Consider the following 14499-nt stretch of genomic DNA (forward strand, 5'->3'; position numbering starts at 1 on the left):
GTCCTACAGCGTCAATCAGCCGCCCTTCGATACGCTGTTGCTTCTGTGCAATTTTGTTGTTCTAGTTATTCTGTTTGATGAAGCGCTTGGATGCTAAGCATACCAGTGGATAGTTTTTTTTTTTTTTTTTCAATTTTCCTCTGTTTTCTTAAGCAAGGGTGAAAGGTACCACTGAAACCATAACGCAGAAAGGTTCGGAAAGTTCAAATTTGAACTTTTGCTCACCGAAACTGCGCTTGTCCTATGAGGTGCGCTCTACTAAATTCCGCTGATTAATGTATATAATTGGGCTGCCTAGACAGGCGCCGAAACCTCATACACACGAGAGCATTTAGTTTTTACTTCCATCCCCAAAACAATCGCCTTGGCAAATGAGGGAAATATTCGGCTTCCAGAAGCTCTAGGATTTAAGGGTAGAACAGAGGAAGTTAACTTCAAGGCTGTCGAGGATACGAAAAGATTAGAATGCTGGTGAACGAAAAACAGAGAGGGGAATATTGCCTAGGACAGCTAGCACCTGTAACAGGAAAAAAAAGTTTTTTTTTGTGCCTGCCCTAACCACCGCTTGTATTGAACCAAGAGTATAAGACATGGGTATATCAGTACTTTTTGGTAAGATGGCACGTCATCACCCCGCCGCAACAGGGAAACCAATAGCAATTATCATCATCAACCAAGAATCGTACCTGTGACCTTCTGCACAGTAGCGCGGCGCCTTAACCACTGTCAAGGAAACGACCGACAGCATACTGCGCTGAAGTAAAAAATTAGAACATCAACGATTACGCATAAATCTCTGAATTCGATCACAGGGGCAGGATTTATTCATCTCTTGCAAAAAACAAGCTAAACTGCTAACTGAAGTATGTATACATGCTAGGGTATAAAAGTATGCAGGTGTCAGAATATCGGCCAAGCTGTCGATATCTTGCAGTTCTCCAGGTGGGGATATGCACTAGCTGCATGCACCGTCTGTCGACTTTGGATTCGTTGTCAGACTCTAATGTTTCACCACTGCGATTTCAAAGGCGCGACAGCGGTGATTGCAGACTGCAAACAGTCGCTTTAATATTTTGACCGCACGCAATAATAAAATGCTGAACAAGAGCCATCCGTAAATTTTCGTCCGCGGTCTCGCTCAGCATCGTGGGAATTCCGCAACTTGCGAAAAAAAATGCCTGCTTTTGGCGAATATAAATACGTTCAAAGCTATGCGTTTGGAAGACTACTGAATCATTGGCTCACCTGCTTAGTTGGGCCTGCGGAGCTTTGCAAGCGGAGGGCTGAGCTGGGGTGTCACCATTCGAGAAGCTCCGGTTCCCTGCCTCGCCATAGACGAAGGCTTGCGTTTGCAGTGAGAGATGTTTAACCCATCACGAAGGCCAGAAAGTCATTCGTCAAAGCACGCACTCGCTGAAGTCGCGTATTTCAACACGAAGGAGCACATTTCGGAACTGAACTGTCGCACTTCGGTAGTTGCACCGCCTGAATCACCACCGCCCGCGCAAGTTTGATGACGCGCTGGGAAACGCAGGCTTTGCACATGGCGCATAATCCTGGGTGGGTGTGTCCGTTGCTTATTGCGCAGCAGCGAACTGTGCCCCCGAAAAATAAGGCCACTTCACAGGGTTGACATATTTGTCGCTCCTGCGCTGCGAATGCATAAGAGAATTCGATTCTTCGTCGCGAATGCCTCAGCACGTGCAATGGAACAGCTATTGATAATGCGAACAAGCTGGAAACTGCCGTCCGCCACAACACTGCTTCCAGCACCGCACGCCCAGCCTGCACGCAATCCCAACTGCATGGAATTTTGTTCATTGGTTATGAGACATGCTTTGCAAAAAATGCGTCTGGTGTGACACACTTTCTCTTTATCCTTCAGTTCTTCTGCCCGGAGTCGCGAAATTTTTCAAGCTGAAATTCTTCAGTCCAACCACGCTTCTGTACTTTAAGAACTTAAGCCAACGTGTCATCAAAAGTCGTCTTGAGTCAAAAACCGTAAGTATTAAGTTAACCATCCGTCTCGGCGAACGCTGTGCCGCCATACGAAGCGATAACCAGGCGGGTGTTGGACAAGGCCAATTAGGCCACCGAAAGGAGGACCACCCATAATATCGGCATCGGATAGGAGACTATCTCTGACATTTTGCCAGTCAAGGACGAAGCTACCCGAAGGGTATCTTCCCATTTTAAGCGTAGCACATTGTAAGGCTGTCCTTAAGGAGAAAAAAAGATGAGCAGAAATCCAAAGAATTGCCTGCTGATGCGTAAGCATTCTTACATTGCTTTTCTTTATTGTGGGCTTTTATAGCCCGATTTGGCTATGAGTAGCCATATACATTGGGTTTTATTTTGTAGTTTGCCTTTGTTGCATTTCACCAATGATATACATTCTCATTATTATAGAATAAATGCCTCAGCTTGGCCAACTATGTATTTTTGTGCAGATGCAAAGCGTAGTACTCGGTTGGTGCCTGTTCATGATTCTTCTATCCGGGTTGCCGTCGTATTTTTTAGCGCTTTTTCTTGTCTTAATTGTATGAGAGCGGTGTACCACATAGATCATTTTGATTTTAGAAGTTCACCTGTTATTCCTGTGGTTAAGTTCGCTAATTATGCATTTTTGTGCAAATGTACGGCGTCCCAAGGCAGGGAATGGGGTGGGGGGGGGGAGAAGGAAAAAGGCGGAGTACTCGGAAAGAAATGCTTGCACATTAAATAAAAGTTATCGGTCATTCAACTCTGTGAAGGTGGTTGACAAGCGAAGCTGTATTGGCGACACGATGGTACGATGGTGCGGCTACATTTACATCCCGTTTAGGATAAATTTTTTTCTGGCCGCAGCATCGTCGCCCTCTCGACGCCGTCTCTTGCGCTCCGTGTCGCGTGCCCGCACTTCCTCCCGCGCCGACGGCTCGGCGCGACGTTAACGCACCCGGCTTGGTGGCTCAGTGGCTAAGGCTAAGCGCGAGTACGCGGGTTCGATTCCCGGCCGCGGCAGCCACTTTTCTGATGGAGGCGAAAAACAAGAACGCCCGTGTGTAGGGGATTTCGGCGCACGTTAAAGATCCCCAGGTGGTCAGAATTAATCCGGAGCCATCCACTACGGCGCGCCTCATCGCTTGCGTTGCGTCGGCGCGTTAAACCCTAGAATCATCATCAGCAGCGGCGACGTTAACGCTTGCGCAGGCGTCGTGGCCTCATTCTGTTTTGATGGCCGCCGGATCGGCACGGGCGCGGTCTCGTTCTATCACCGTCGCTGCTCGCGGCGTCTTTTGTCATACCGGAGCGAGATACGCTGCGAGAGTGTTCTCTTTCCTTTTGTGGCTCGCCAGATACATCACAAACACGTTGGTGGCCATGACGCCTTTTGCCGATAGAGACCACAAAAATGGCATTCGCGATCAGCCGCGTGCGCCTTTACATACTTGTCCTTGGCACCCCCAAAATTCCTGGCTCAATCGGCCAATTGATGCTTTAGCATTACAACTTACCTCAACTTTTTTAATTCTTCTGCGAAACCTGAACATGCGTGTGGTTTTCTTTCTGCGAACAAAAATAAAACCGGAAATATCCACTGGGAAGTTTTTTTTTTTTTTCACCTGATGGTGTTTGGATGAAGTATTCTTGCTTTACAGAGGCACGAAGACTTTCTTCAGCTCATGATGGACTCTCAAAAAGGCACGGTAGTGGGCGACACCTCAAAAGAGGCAACTGAGCTAAACGAGAAAATATTCGACATAGACTCGAAGTTTAGGGACTCGGAACAAGTTCCATCGAAAGGTACGCTAACCTTAATGATGAATGAGCATATTTCTTCCGGACGTTTGTTTGAAATTACCACCACGACAATATTTTCCCAAAAATCTTCAGTACGTTTCAAGATCTCTGGCTTAGTAGCTAGATTCGGTATGCGCCAATACGCGGCTACGTTACTTCCCTCACCTCATACGGCACATTTCTTTTATCACCTTGATCGCATATGAACATTAGGGCGTTATGCCACTGCCACAAAACCTTTTATATGTGGAGGTGCAAACACCCCGTAGGGCACCGTCTGTGTTTCTAGTTTGTTCTTTCAAAGACGAGTCTTTCTTGGGCTACTTGGACCCTAAAATTTCGCTCTGTCTGTATGCCTGTCTGTCTGTCCCCCGATTCAGCCACGCGGCCAAAAGTTAAAAGTATTATTGAACGAAACGTTTATGTAGCCAAAACCTTTCCGAACCACTGTCTGGAAACACACTTCATACTTAGCAACATTGTTCAGCAAAAAGAAAACTTTAGGCATGTTTTAGGCAAAACGTCAATGCACAACTGGTATTCGCAGTGGTCTTTTAATTGAAAATAAATGTGTGCTTGATATTTGCGAGGGCAAATAAAAAATATGCGTTGAAACAATATTTTAACGAAAAAAGCTTGCGTGAGCCTGGACCTCGTGGCAGTGTTCAAAGTTCAACAGTAACAAAAGGTTCCAGTAGATGGCGCGAGCAATGAAACGCGGGAAAATGGAATCGACTTTATCACACTTCCTCGGTGTTTCCACACTTCCGTTATCACACTTCCATCGAAAGGGCGGGAGGGAAGGGAGGGAAGATAGGCATTTACGTGGGAGAGGTGGCAGAACATCTTTTGACGACATTTGCAGGATAGTGAGCAGGATACGCGGCCTTTCTTTTTTTTTATGTATCCACAAAAAAATTCTACTGCGGCAAGTTTCGCTTCTACAGACTAAAACGGGTTTGTAGTTGATTGCTTAAAACCATACTTACATGCATTGAATTGTTAACATTCCTTGATGACGGTGCGGAAAACGCTGGAAATGCAAGGTCTCCTGACACGGTGTTTTATAGAATTTATTTTCTCGTGTGTTTATTGTGCGATACAGGGCAGTTCCTTTAACGAGCGAAACATATTCGATCTCATACAGTTCTCTGTTCCTTTTCGCTAGCCCTAAGCGAAGATGAAACGATGGCCCAGTGCTTCATGTTCCTGCTGGCTGGACAGGGAACGACGTCGTCCTTGGCGGCCTTCACACTGTACATGCTGGCCCTGAATCCCGAAGTGCAGGAGAGGCTTAGGAAGGAAGTCGACGAGTGCGTCGCCAAACACGTAATAAACTTTGACGACTGTGCTTTAATTTGTCGCCATAACTAGGCTTTGTTTTTGCCAGCCCAACCTGTTTTGGTAAATTGTCTACTAATTCATATTATTTGTTTTATGGCACTAGTATAATTACTGAAAGAACTGCTTTCATGAGCGCGCGGAACAGTGATTGTACGTTCACTCTGAGTGAGAAGAAAAAACGTTAAGTTGTGAAGTATAAACACTGGCAGTGTAGTTTCTGTGCGTGCCTTTAACGCCTTCTTTTATTTTGTTTTTGGTTCAGCAACGATCTGTTGCCTCATATATAACCCCTGTTTCCTAACTGCGCCGAACTCATCTTTTCCTTCATAGGGAGAGTACCCTCCTATGGAGACCGTGGCGAAATTGGAGTACCTACATGGAGTCATCTCGGAAACATTGAGGATGTTCCCCCCAGCATCGAGGTTAGCGCACCCAAAGGGAAAGAAGAACAGTGTTTAGGAATACTGGTGAATAGCGAGTGTCGCGTAGTTACAACAGTCAAGAATCCTGCACAATTCGTCTCGGGAGCTACACCGACAGCGCTATTATTGCTGGTTTTGAAAATACCGCTCTTTTTTTCGGTCGAGGTTGACATCGCATTGCCCTGGTAGCCACACTATGGCACAGAACGTGCGCAAAATGCAATTCGCGGGGCAAACACTTAAATTTGTACCCTAAGATCAATGTGTTGTGTACCACAAACTCAATGCACGGATAGGCCCAGGTGTGTGGCGATTATGTACAAATTTGAAGGAAGGGGATTTCAGACACTGAGATATTGCTGTCAGAGGGTATCCTTTTTTTTTTCGAGGCAACCAGATAGTGACTTTTTCATCATACTCGCGCTCGCACTAATGGTCGGCACCTGCCACCACGCCCATGTCCAGTCATCAGAAGTGTTAACAACAACAAACAACGAGATGCCAGCGTATGCACGGAGCGGCAGCTTGCAATGGTCCCTGCGTAATCAGCGAGGTTGTGCGCATGCGCTGTAGCTGCCGAGTGGAGAATGTCAGCCTAATGAGCACCGATTATCAGCCGCCGAAGATGCGACGGTGGCTATCGTAATGTGCCGCTCCGTGCATAGGGTGGCACCCGCTTCCTTGTTATTGTTAACACTTTTGACGATTGTACACAAAAGTTTCCAAGTCGAGCTCATAGCGCAGCCTAAACACTGTTAGCCCTGCACTAGATATTAAAGGAATGTTAGTGAGAGTCATGCGAAAGAGTGTGCACGCTCTGGCGCAAAGAGTTGCTACAAGTTGAGTATACGTTGTAGAGGTCGCATTTTACCAAACTACCCCCATTAAAAAATGGAACAAACAGAGCTGTGGGTGTTCGCCATCGCTCAGTATTTTGCAAACTAATTTTTCACCTAAAAATTAAGAACAATTAATAATATAAAATGCGCAAAGTGCATGTGGATAATATAACAGATTCATTTTTGCCATGAATTAAACGCTATGATTGAGAAATGGGAGGAAAGTGCGAACAGACGCGTGTGACTTGTATAAGAGGAATCAACTTTTCGTCTGTGCGACATAAAATTTGTTTTACCCAAACTTCTACTCGATTAATCATTTTTCTTATATTAACAACTTTTATACACTTTTTCTGCAGACTCGAGAGGGAAGCGGTTCAAGACTACGTTCTTGCTGACACGGGCATCAAGGTTCCGAAGGGTTGTGTGGTGGCTGTGCCGGTGTACGCCATGCACCACGACCCAGAAAACTTCCCTGACCCTCACGTATTCTCTCCTGAAAGGCAAGCTATAACCATTCTTTAATGCGAACCATTCTTTCGTTCATAGATGCGAGCGATAGATGCAAACGAAAACAAAGCCGAAAGTATAAATAGATGTTCGCGTGTCGGTATACCGCTAATCACACTTCAGGAAACCACAGAAAGAGAAACGCAGAAGAGATTGCAGAACTCAAACGCTAGTTTCTTGAGTACAACAGCAACTGCCGCACCAAGGAAATGCCCGAAACGCTTGGGAATATTCGTTGCAAAAACAGAAATTGAAGGGAACAGACAGTGCAGCATCAGTGCAACATATTCTAGTGCCAGGAAGCAAGGTAAGAGGAGGGACGACAGAAATTTTATAGAGCTCGTCATTGTAGCTGGTAGAGGTGTGCCGGGAGGAGACACACTTCGGTGGGAATGTTTCGTGACCCCTTTGCATTAAATCATACAGACAAGAAACAAAAATTGTGAAGCGCACTCCTTGCAAATCTATCACTCGTTTTCAGGTTAGTGGCACGGTATCACGACACTGTTCTTTATTGGGGAGAGGGTTGTAATCGCTGTTCTCGAGAGGAATAGAGAGATGACGTTAGTGCCGAGCGTAGCATTACTCCCTTTTACGATTTGCAAGTGCACTCCTCTTTAATGCATCACTCCTCCGAGTCATGTAAGTGCGACATCGGGTGACAGGACATCGTCCCTTTTTTCGTCAGCCTATTTGTCCCCTGATGCTATGCATCGCCAAGTGAAGTTCAGTACGTCGCATTACCAGCTCACATTTCTTTTAAAACACTGTTAATGGATGAAACGCATAACCTCTCTAACGACTGCCTTCAGCAAGTTGACCAGCGGCCGGCTTCCCCTGCTGCCTTTATGTGCAGGTTCATTGGTGAGAACGCCCAGTCCATCCGGCCCTACACGTACCTGCCTTTCGGAGCCGGTCCGAGGAACTGCGTGGGCATGAAGCTCGGTCTACACGCAGCCAAAGTGGCCGTCATGCACTCAGTGCGCAATGCAGTGTTCGTGCGCACGGAAAAGACGAAGGTGAAACACCTCTTCTATTATTCTCCTGGTTGGGAGTGGCCTTAAATGCCCGCGGGAAAGCTAATTCCCACTTCATTTAAATGCCTCCATAGCCCGTAAGGTTGCGTATTACTTCGCAGTACTGCGGCGACATCTAGTGCGATGATTTTCAAACATTAGAGGGAAAAAATTGTTATTTTATATTAGTCCCACTAGGTGCTACTGCATTTTTTGTGAATGTGTGCAGCATTTTTCTATCCGTCTGACCTTCCGAGAATTGAGCACCATAAGGGAAACGAGATGAGGATTATGAAGTGGGTACATTTTATTGATATGATAGGTTGATGTCTTAGCTAGTGTACTATGGTGTTTTTCGTCCCATTTTTTTGCTTTTATGTACTATGAGTAAGGCTTTAATCAGGTCTACCACATGGAAACATAGTTCTCTACGGGCTTTCAGCGCGTTTTAATATTTTTTCGGTATTTTCTTTCTTGTTTTATATCGCTTGGCACCTGACTGCGAAAGCGGTTTACAACTTGTTTTACTCCCATCCTGACAATGCAGGCCACTCGAAGGAGAGTGAGGATGATTATATTGATGGGGAATCAGCTGTACTTACCCATTCAAAATTCAAAAGATGCAGAAAGTGATAGCATTGCAGCCATTGTCAGCTTGTCAAACGCCAATTCGAGCAGATACATAATTGGAGAACGTGAATTTAATTATTGCCACTGGGGAATGCGCTCCCTTCCGCACAAAAAAGCATTCCTAAGTTTCGTTTACAGCCACAAGCTTCATTGAAGCTTCCCGAGGAAAACATGTACACCGGTGATTTTTGACGCATCGACGCGTTGTTTCGGGAGGCTGTTAAAATCTTTCTTTAGCAAGTAAACCTGTTTTGGAAGCAAGGAAAAATAAAAGGTTTGCAGGGTCAAACAGGTGAAAAGATGAGCAAATGTATTGTTAGGGAGGTCAAGATGGTTTTTTGTAGTCAACACCGCATTTCTCACAGGCGGAAACGCCCTACGAGCGGCTCAGATATTGTTCCACAGCAAAAAAAATGACATGCGATTCACGATACCTTGCAGAACACACAAGGTTCCCCTTTGCCCGGTTCAGTGTTTCGCAATGGTTTCGCAGAAGTAGGGCCCCCCTGAACGCTCACAGGCAAGAATATTCCCATTAATGTACTTCTTGTTCCTTGTGACCAAAAGTGTTTTCTCTGTTTTAGTTGTGTTCGCAGCCTAATAAATAGTATTCGTGGAAGAATTCGCTCATTTATCTTCTGTAGAAACCTTATGAGCATTTAAGGGTTAAAAACAGTCAAAAGTCTTTATTTTCCATTTTGACAAAGGAGGGGGCAGCCGCAAGAAGCCGCTCGTTGAGGAGGCTTGACCAGGGGACTGCCCCGGACACACGCGCAAGGTTACATACCTTGATAATCATGAAACAAATTGTAAAAGCACTCGCGAGATATCATGCGAATCACATTGCATACTCTCAGGTATAAAGTACACGCATAATGAAGGCTTTGAAGGCTTCATCCCACCATTCTTGTATGGAAAGCTGCGTTACTGGGATTAAACCAGCAAAAGCCGGAAACCATCAGTTAACGGTATTTTTTATGAGCACGTATTAGAGGCTCAAGCCGTAAAAACGCTTTAACACTGAGTATGAAACATCGGTGAGGTGACGGCCGAGCAGGGGAAACCGAACGATAGTACAGCGGACAATAAAGAGGACGCGTGATGTCAGCACACGCCACACCTGCGAAATGCAGGAGCGCGTCTCGGCGCGCGGGTGTTTTTGTGTGAGTACGCGCACGACTTCTGCGAACAGCTTCTGCAAATACATGACGAGCAAATCTCTCATAACACCGAGAGTGACTGAAATTAAGCTACGCACCAGTGGCTGTAAAGTACCACGCAGTATTTCTAAACTTCCCTACACTCTATTTGTATATTACAAAGAGTGGGAAAATAACAAAATACACTTAGGAGTAGAAATATTTTGTGGTGTCCGCGAGTTCAACACTCACTCCTCACCCGCAAATTGGCTAACTTTACTAGATCATAACGCCAGATATTGAGTACAAAAATTTGTTTATTTTGTTACTGTCAACTTCTTAAAATACAATTCAGATTTTTTTTCATGGATTTGGTGTACACTGTTACGTGGCATAAAATTTTCAAATTTTGGGCGTCTCGCGCGTGTAAGCTAAACCCGAGCGTATGAGAAGTGGCGTTGTGAACGGCTACGAAGTACCACCTGGGGATATTTAACATGCTTCTATACCTTGATAGAAAGGTATTTCTTTTTTTCGCCTCCATCAGGAAAACTGTCACTGCAGCCAGAATCAAACAACGCGCATATGTAGCTTTGTGGGGAATATTTGTAAGCTGAGTGCCTTGATACACGGCGTTTTGTCACAATTATGCGGGCATACGTCACGACCTGTTTAAGCGAAACATGATGAATTCACGCAAAATTATTAAAGCCGATAATGCGGCCTTAAATCTAAATTGTGGTATGGTTTGCGAAATAATAAATCCAAAACCAAATCAAGAAATATTGCCGTTACCGGGCAGGAGGCGCGCTGTCGCTTTTAGGCGTCACTTGCAGTGAAGCAAGGGTGTAGGCGGTCAATCCATGTCGTCGAATCGTCTAATCGAAGTGTTTCAGCAAGCTAGAGTGCACTATCACTGCTAATCGATTATTAAGGATAGGCTTCGAGGGCAGCGCCACCGCTAGGAGGGAACAGAATCCTGGTAGTTGAGGAACAGTACGTAATTTGGGTCCAGATGAAAGGCCTTTAGCGTGAGCTTGAGGTTGCGTAAGGCGATTATTGTTGCGCAGTAGTGTTGCCTGAGAGTCGCAGGCCCCTTCGTGTGCCGCTTATTCGCTGCCCGTGAACTGCCACATGTATGGGGGCACATTTTGAAAATCTATCGGAATAAAGAGAGTTGCAGAAGCACTACGCGACGTTCATGTGGCGGGCAATGCAACGACGGCTAGGCGGATTACAAGCTGTGCGAAATAGCATTTGGCGTGCGCAGCGGAAAAGGAGGCGGCAAACTGTTTTTCTTTGTTTGTCCTCCTTTCCCGTTTCGCGCTGGTTGTAAGCGCGTTTTCCACGTTCTTCGTAGCAAGGCGCCTGCGTCGCCTATTTGCCCGATCTTAAAAGCGAAAGCGCGCTTGAAATTAGAATTTATCAAATGACAACCACAATGAGCTCGATGTTCTGTGATCTTCTCAGAGGTTTTACGTAACGTGCCGTGACGCAATACTGTTGGGTTCCGCCAATGTCAGGCGGTTATGACCGCAGCGTTATCTTAGCAACTAAGGCAATCGTTAGTTCAAGTGATGGCATTTTTATTTATGGCAAGAATAAATCTATAAATGCGTGTTTCTGCAATATTTCAGGATGTGTTAAATTAATTTGTAGGCCTCAACTAACGCACCTCACATTGTGTCCAGGTCGTGTGTTGAAAACCAATCAAGTCTGTTTTACATGTATTACCTGGGCGTGTTGAGCGCGGATTTAAGTTTCAGTGGTATCTGACTCGCTCTCTAAGAGGCTATCCAGCCTCATACGTCACGCCGAACCATCTATCACATAGTCGCCAGTGTACAAGGCGCCGTAGCACACCGCGAAATATTGCGGGAAGGCAAACGTTGATAATAATGCGAACCATATTACGAACTACTCGCAAGCAGCACACTCGCAGTGCTCGCACTACGGGATTTCTTTCCTGTAAGCATCCAGGTAATCCCGTTCGTTGGATGCTTGTGAGGTGATACCGAATAATTTTCCCAAGCTAAATAATATGTCGAATTTTAACACAATTGCCGGGCGTTAATTTTGTGGGTAATTTTTTTTTAAACGATGTTGCAGTATTTCGTGATTAATTGGACAGCATCCTCTTAATGATTGTTCAATGCACAAGGCAGTTTTTACAGGGATATCCTAAATGAGACCCGCACACTCGCTTCGTGCTATTGAGACAAAGAACAATGATCCACACCCAGCAGCACCACAGACAAACATACCATGCTGTGTACCACCAAAGTAGCTCTCCACACTTCCTGCTGAGTGCAGCCGAAGCTTTGGACGTATACTGGCTACAGCTGTGCCCGACGCCGGTTTAGTCGCCGTCAGCAAGGCTCAGCGCACGTGTCTGAGTTCCTCTGCGGGCATTCAAATCTCAGGGTTTATTCCTTACAGCCTTTTTAACCAAATTAGGCATTAGGGTCTAAACCATCTTAACCAAATTAGTACCTGTATGTTGCCCTAAGAAAAAATACGTCATTGCAGGTTCCAAGGGCGAATAAAACTAAATAGAACCACAGCTGTACCAATGCGTGCTGCACATGAATGTAAACGAAAAATTTCTCGTCGATATTTCCGGAAGAAGGTAGTCGCCTGGGCGGAGTGTTTGAAGTGAACCACCATGTTGCTTATTCTAAAGTGCAAGGTCCGTACCGCCCTTCGAAGACCGTTGGCTGCTTCCAGCGAACCCCGGTGAAAACGCGTATTCACGACTTCGCGTGGCTGCATTACAACATTGTATCTCAGAGGTACAAGAATATAACTACCTTGACCAGGACCCAAACCACGAGAAAAGAATCAGGCGCAGAATATGACTTGGATGGGGTGCATTCTGAAAGCACTCGCAAATAATGAAAATTAAGATGCCTCTATCCGTAAAAAGAAAGGTATTCAACCAATTCGTCCTGCCAGTGATGACATACGCAGCGGGAACTTGGCGACTTGCTTAACAATTAATTAGAAAGCAAGCTTAGGTCCGCTCAACGTGCCATGGATAATAATGTTAGGAGTAATGCTTAGGGACAGAAAACGAGCTACCTGGATTAGGGAACAAATTCGGATAGATGATATCATACTTCAGGTTAAGAAAAAGAAATGGACTTTGGCTGGCCATGCGGTACGACGAACGGACAAGAGGTGGACCACAAGGACAACAGAATGGACACCGCGAGACGGGACTAGAAGGGGAAGGCCATTAACTCGATGAAGAGATGAAATAAGCAAATTAGGAGGCAAGGAATGGACACGGGCAGAACAGGGCAGAAATAGGTGGAGGCCAATGGGGGAGGCCTTCGTTCTGCAGTGGACCCAAATAGGCTGTTGTTGTTGTTGATGATGATGATGATGATCTCAGAGGTTAAGATAACAAATTGGCGCAGCTGTGTTGCACAAGCGGGGTGTCACGGAGGTTCAAACCTGGCTCGGCAGTTGCCCGCGCTGATCACCAGATGGCGAGCGCAAACTTGGAGTTGTGAATTATATCCATGTCAATCAAAGAACTCCTGCCGTCACAGGCTATCAGGAACGTGAACTGACCTACGGATTTAGCTAGTGGTCCATGTACGAATAAAACTTTTTTTTTTCTGAATTGGGGAAGAACAATGTAAATTTGTGCAGTAAAATATCTCTGGCTCACAAAACTCCGCTTTATTTTCAGGTTCCGTTGGACTTCTTCAAAGGATTTGGTGTCGTGTCGTCGTCAGACGTAACTGTCGGCATAAGGAGGCGGGATCCTTGACTGACCAATAATCCACCGCCATCATTTTCTATTTTTAGTCTTAACAGTATTCGCTTTTATCGCGCGGAATATATAGGAAGATAGCGTGATTGTTTTGTTTTGGTTTTGTGCGGCATAAAGCTCTGTGTATTAATCCCATGGCCGCTATCAATCGCTATGATGCCTCTTAAAAATGGCTGGCAAGAATTGCAGCAAAACATGCTCAATAAAATTTTCGCCATAATTCACACCCTAACCTGCCGGTACATACATAGCTTAAAGCTATTAGCTTGTAAAATGATCTTGCGCCTCTTACAAGCGAGAAGCAAGGTGTAACACAAACACGGTAGAGCAACAAGGCGTTTATGTGCTCTTATTGAATTAGGCTTACGCTCGAAGCACGACTTCAGGAAAAGGGATATTGATAAGGCAGAGACACTTTTGTCAATATTCTTCGAACCTATTATGTTCTATTCCCGACGGATTTGCAGCAATCCGCGCTTTCTGAGAATAAATCGCCATGCCCTGAGAACAGCGCACAAACACAATGCGGAAGACGGAACTTCATCCCTGATAATGTGCGGAATTCCCACTGCTTCCTGTGTTGTCCGGAAGGAGAGACGCATTAGAAGCCCACTTTCTTCGAAGCAGTCTCCTGAAGAGTGGCATCGAAGAGACACACCGAGCTGCAAACCCGGTGAAGCCTGGTGTCTACACATGCAATTGTAATGACAATCTGCAGCTCAACAGAACACTTATTTTATCAAAGTATAGAGGGAATTAAATGTTTAAAGGCTCTTGGTAGAGCAGTTTAGGCCGTTTGTGGGTAAGTCGCTTCTGTTCTATTCGGTCCTATATTTCACGCACACTGTGGCTCATGCGTGGTAGCGCCCGTCCCCGTCTCTCCCAACATGTGCGGCCTACAGGAGCAAATGGCTGAGAAGGCTCCGTGAAGAGGATGCTTCAGTGTGAATGACCTCGGCGCATCGCAAATGAACCTCCCCATACCACTCCGCCCTTACAGGTTTTTAGCAAATAATGATGTGACATAAAGTG

At 45.6% G+C, this 14499-nt stretch overlaps 1 protein-coding gene across 1 annotated transcript in view; it reads left to right on the forward strand.

Moving 5' to 3' along the window:
* The window catches only part of LOC144178331 (cytochrome P450 3A11-like), a 36606-nt gene extending 22827 nt beyond the window's left edge, over positions 1-13779 (forward strand). The window contains exons 8-14 of the mRNA XM_077706091.1: positions 1886-2001; positions 3642-3786; positions 4952-5112; positions 5458-5549; positions 6748-6891; positions 7755-7917; positions 13384-13779. Coding sequence (XP_077562217.1) covers positions 1886-2001; positions 3642-3786; positions 4952-5112; positions 5458-5549; positions 6748-6891; positions 7755-7917; positions 13384-13464 — 902 coding nt within the window. The 3' untranslated portion in view covers positions 13465-13779. The remainder of the gene's footprint in view (positions 1-1885; positions 2002-3641; positions 3787-4951; positions 5113-5457; positions 5550-6747; positions 6892-7754; positions 7918-13383) is intronic.
* The last annotated feature ends 720 nt before the right edge of the window (positions 13780-14499 follow it).

The sequence above is a fragment of the Haemaphysalis longicornis genome, unplaced genomic scaffold (assembly GCF_048455015.1).
Source record: "Haemaphysalis longicornis isolate Haplotype H1 unplaced genomic scaffold, Haemaphysalis longicornis Haplotype H1 scaffold_4, whole genome shotgun sequence".
In the NCBI taxonomy this organism is placed as follows: domain Eukaryota; kingdom Metazoa; phylum Arthropoda; class Arachnida; order Ixodida; family Ixodidae; genus Haemaphysalis; species Haemaphysalis longicornis.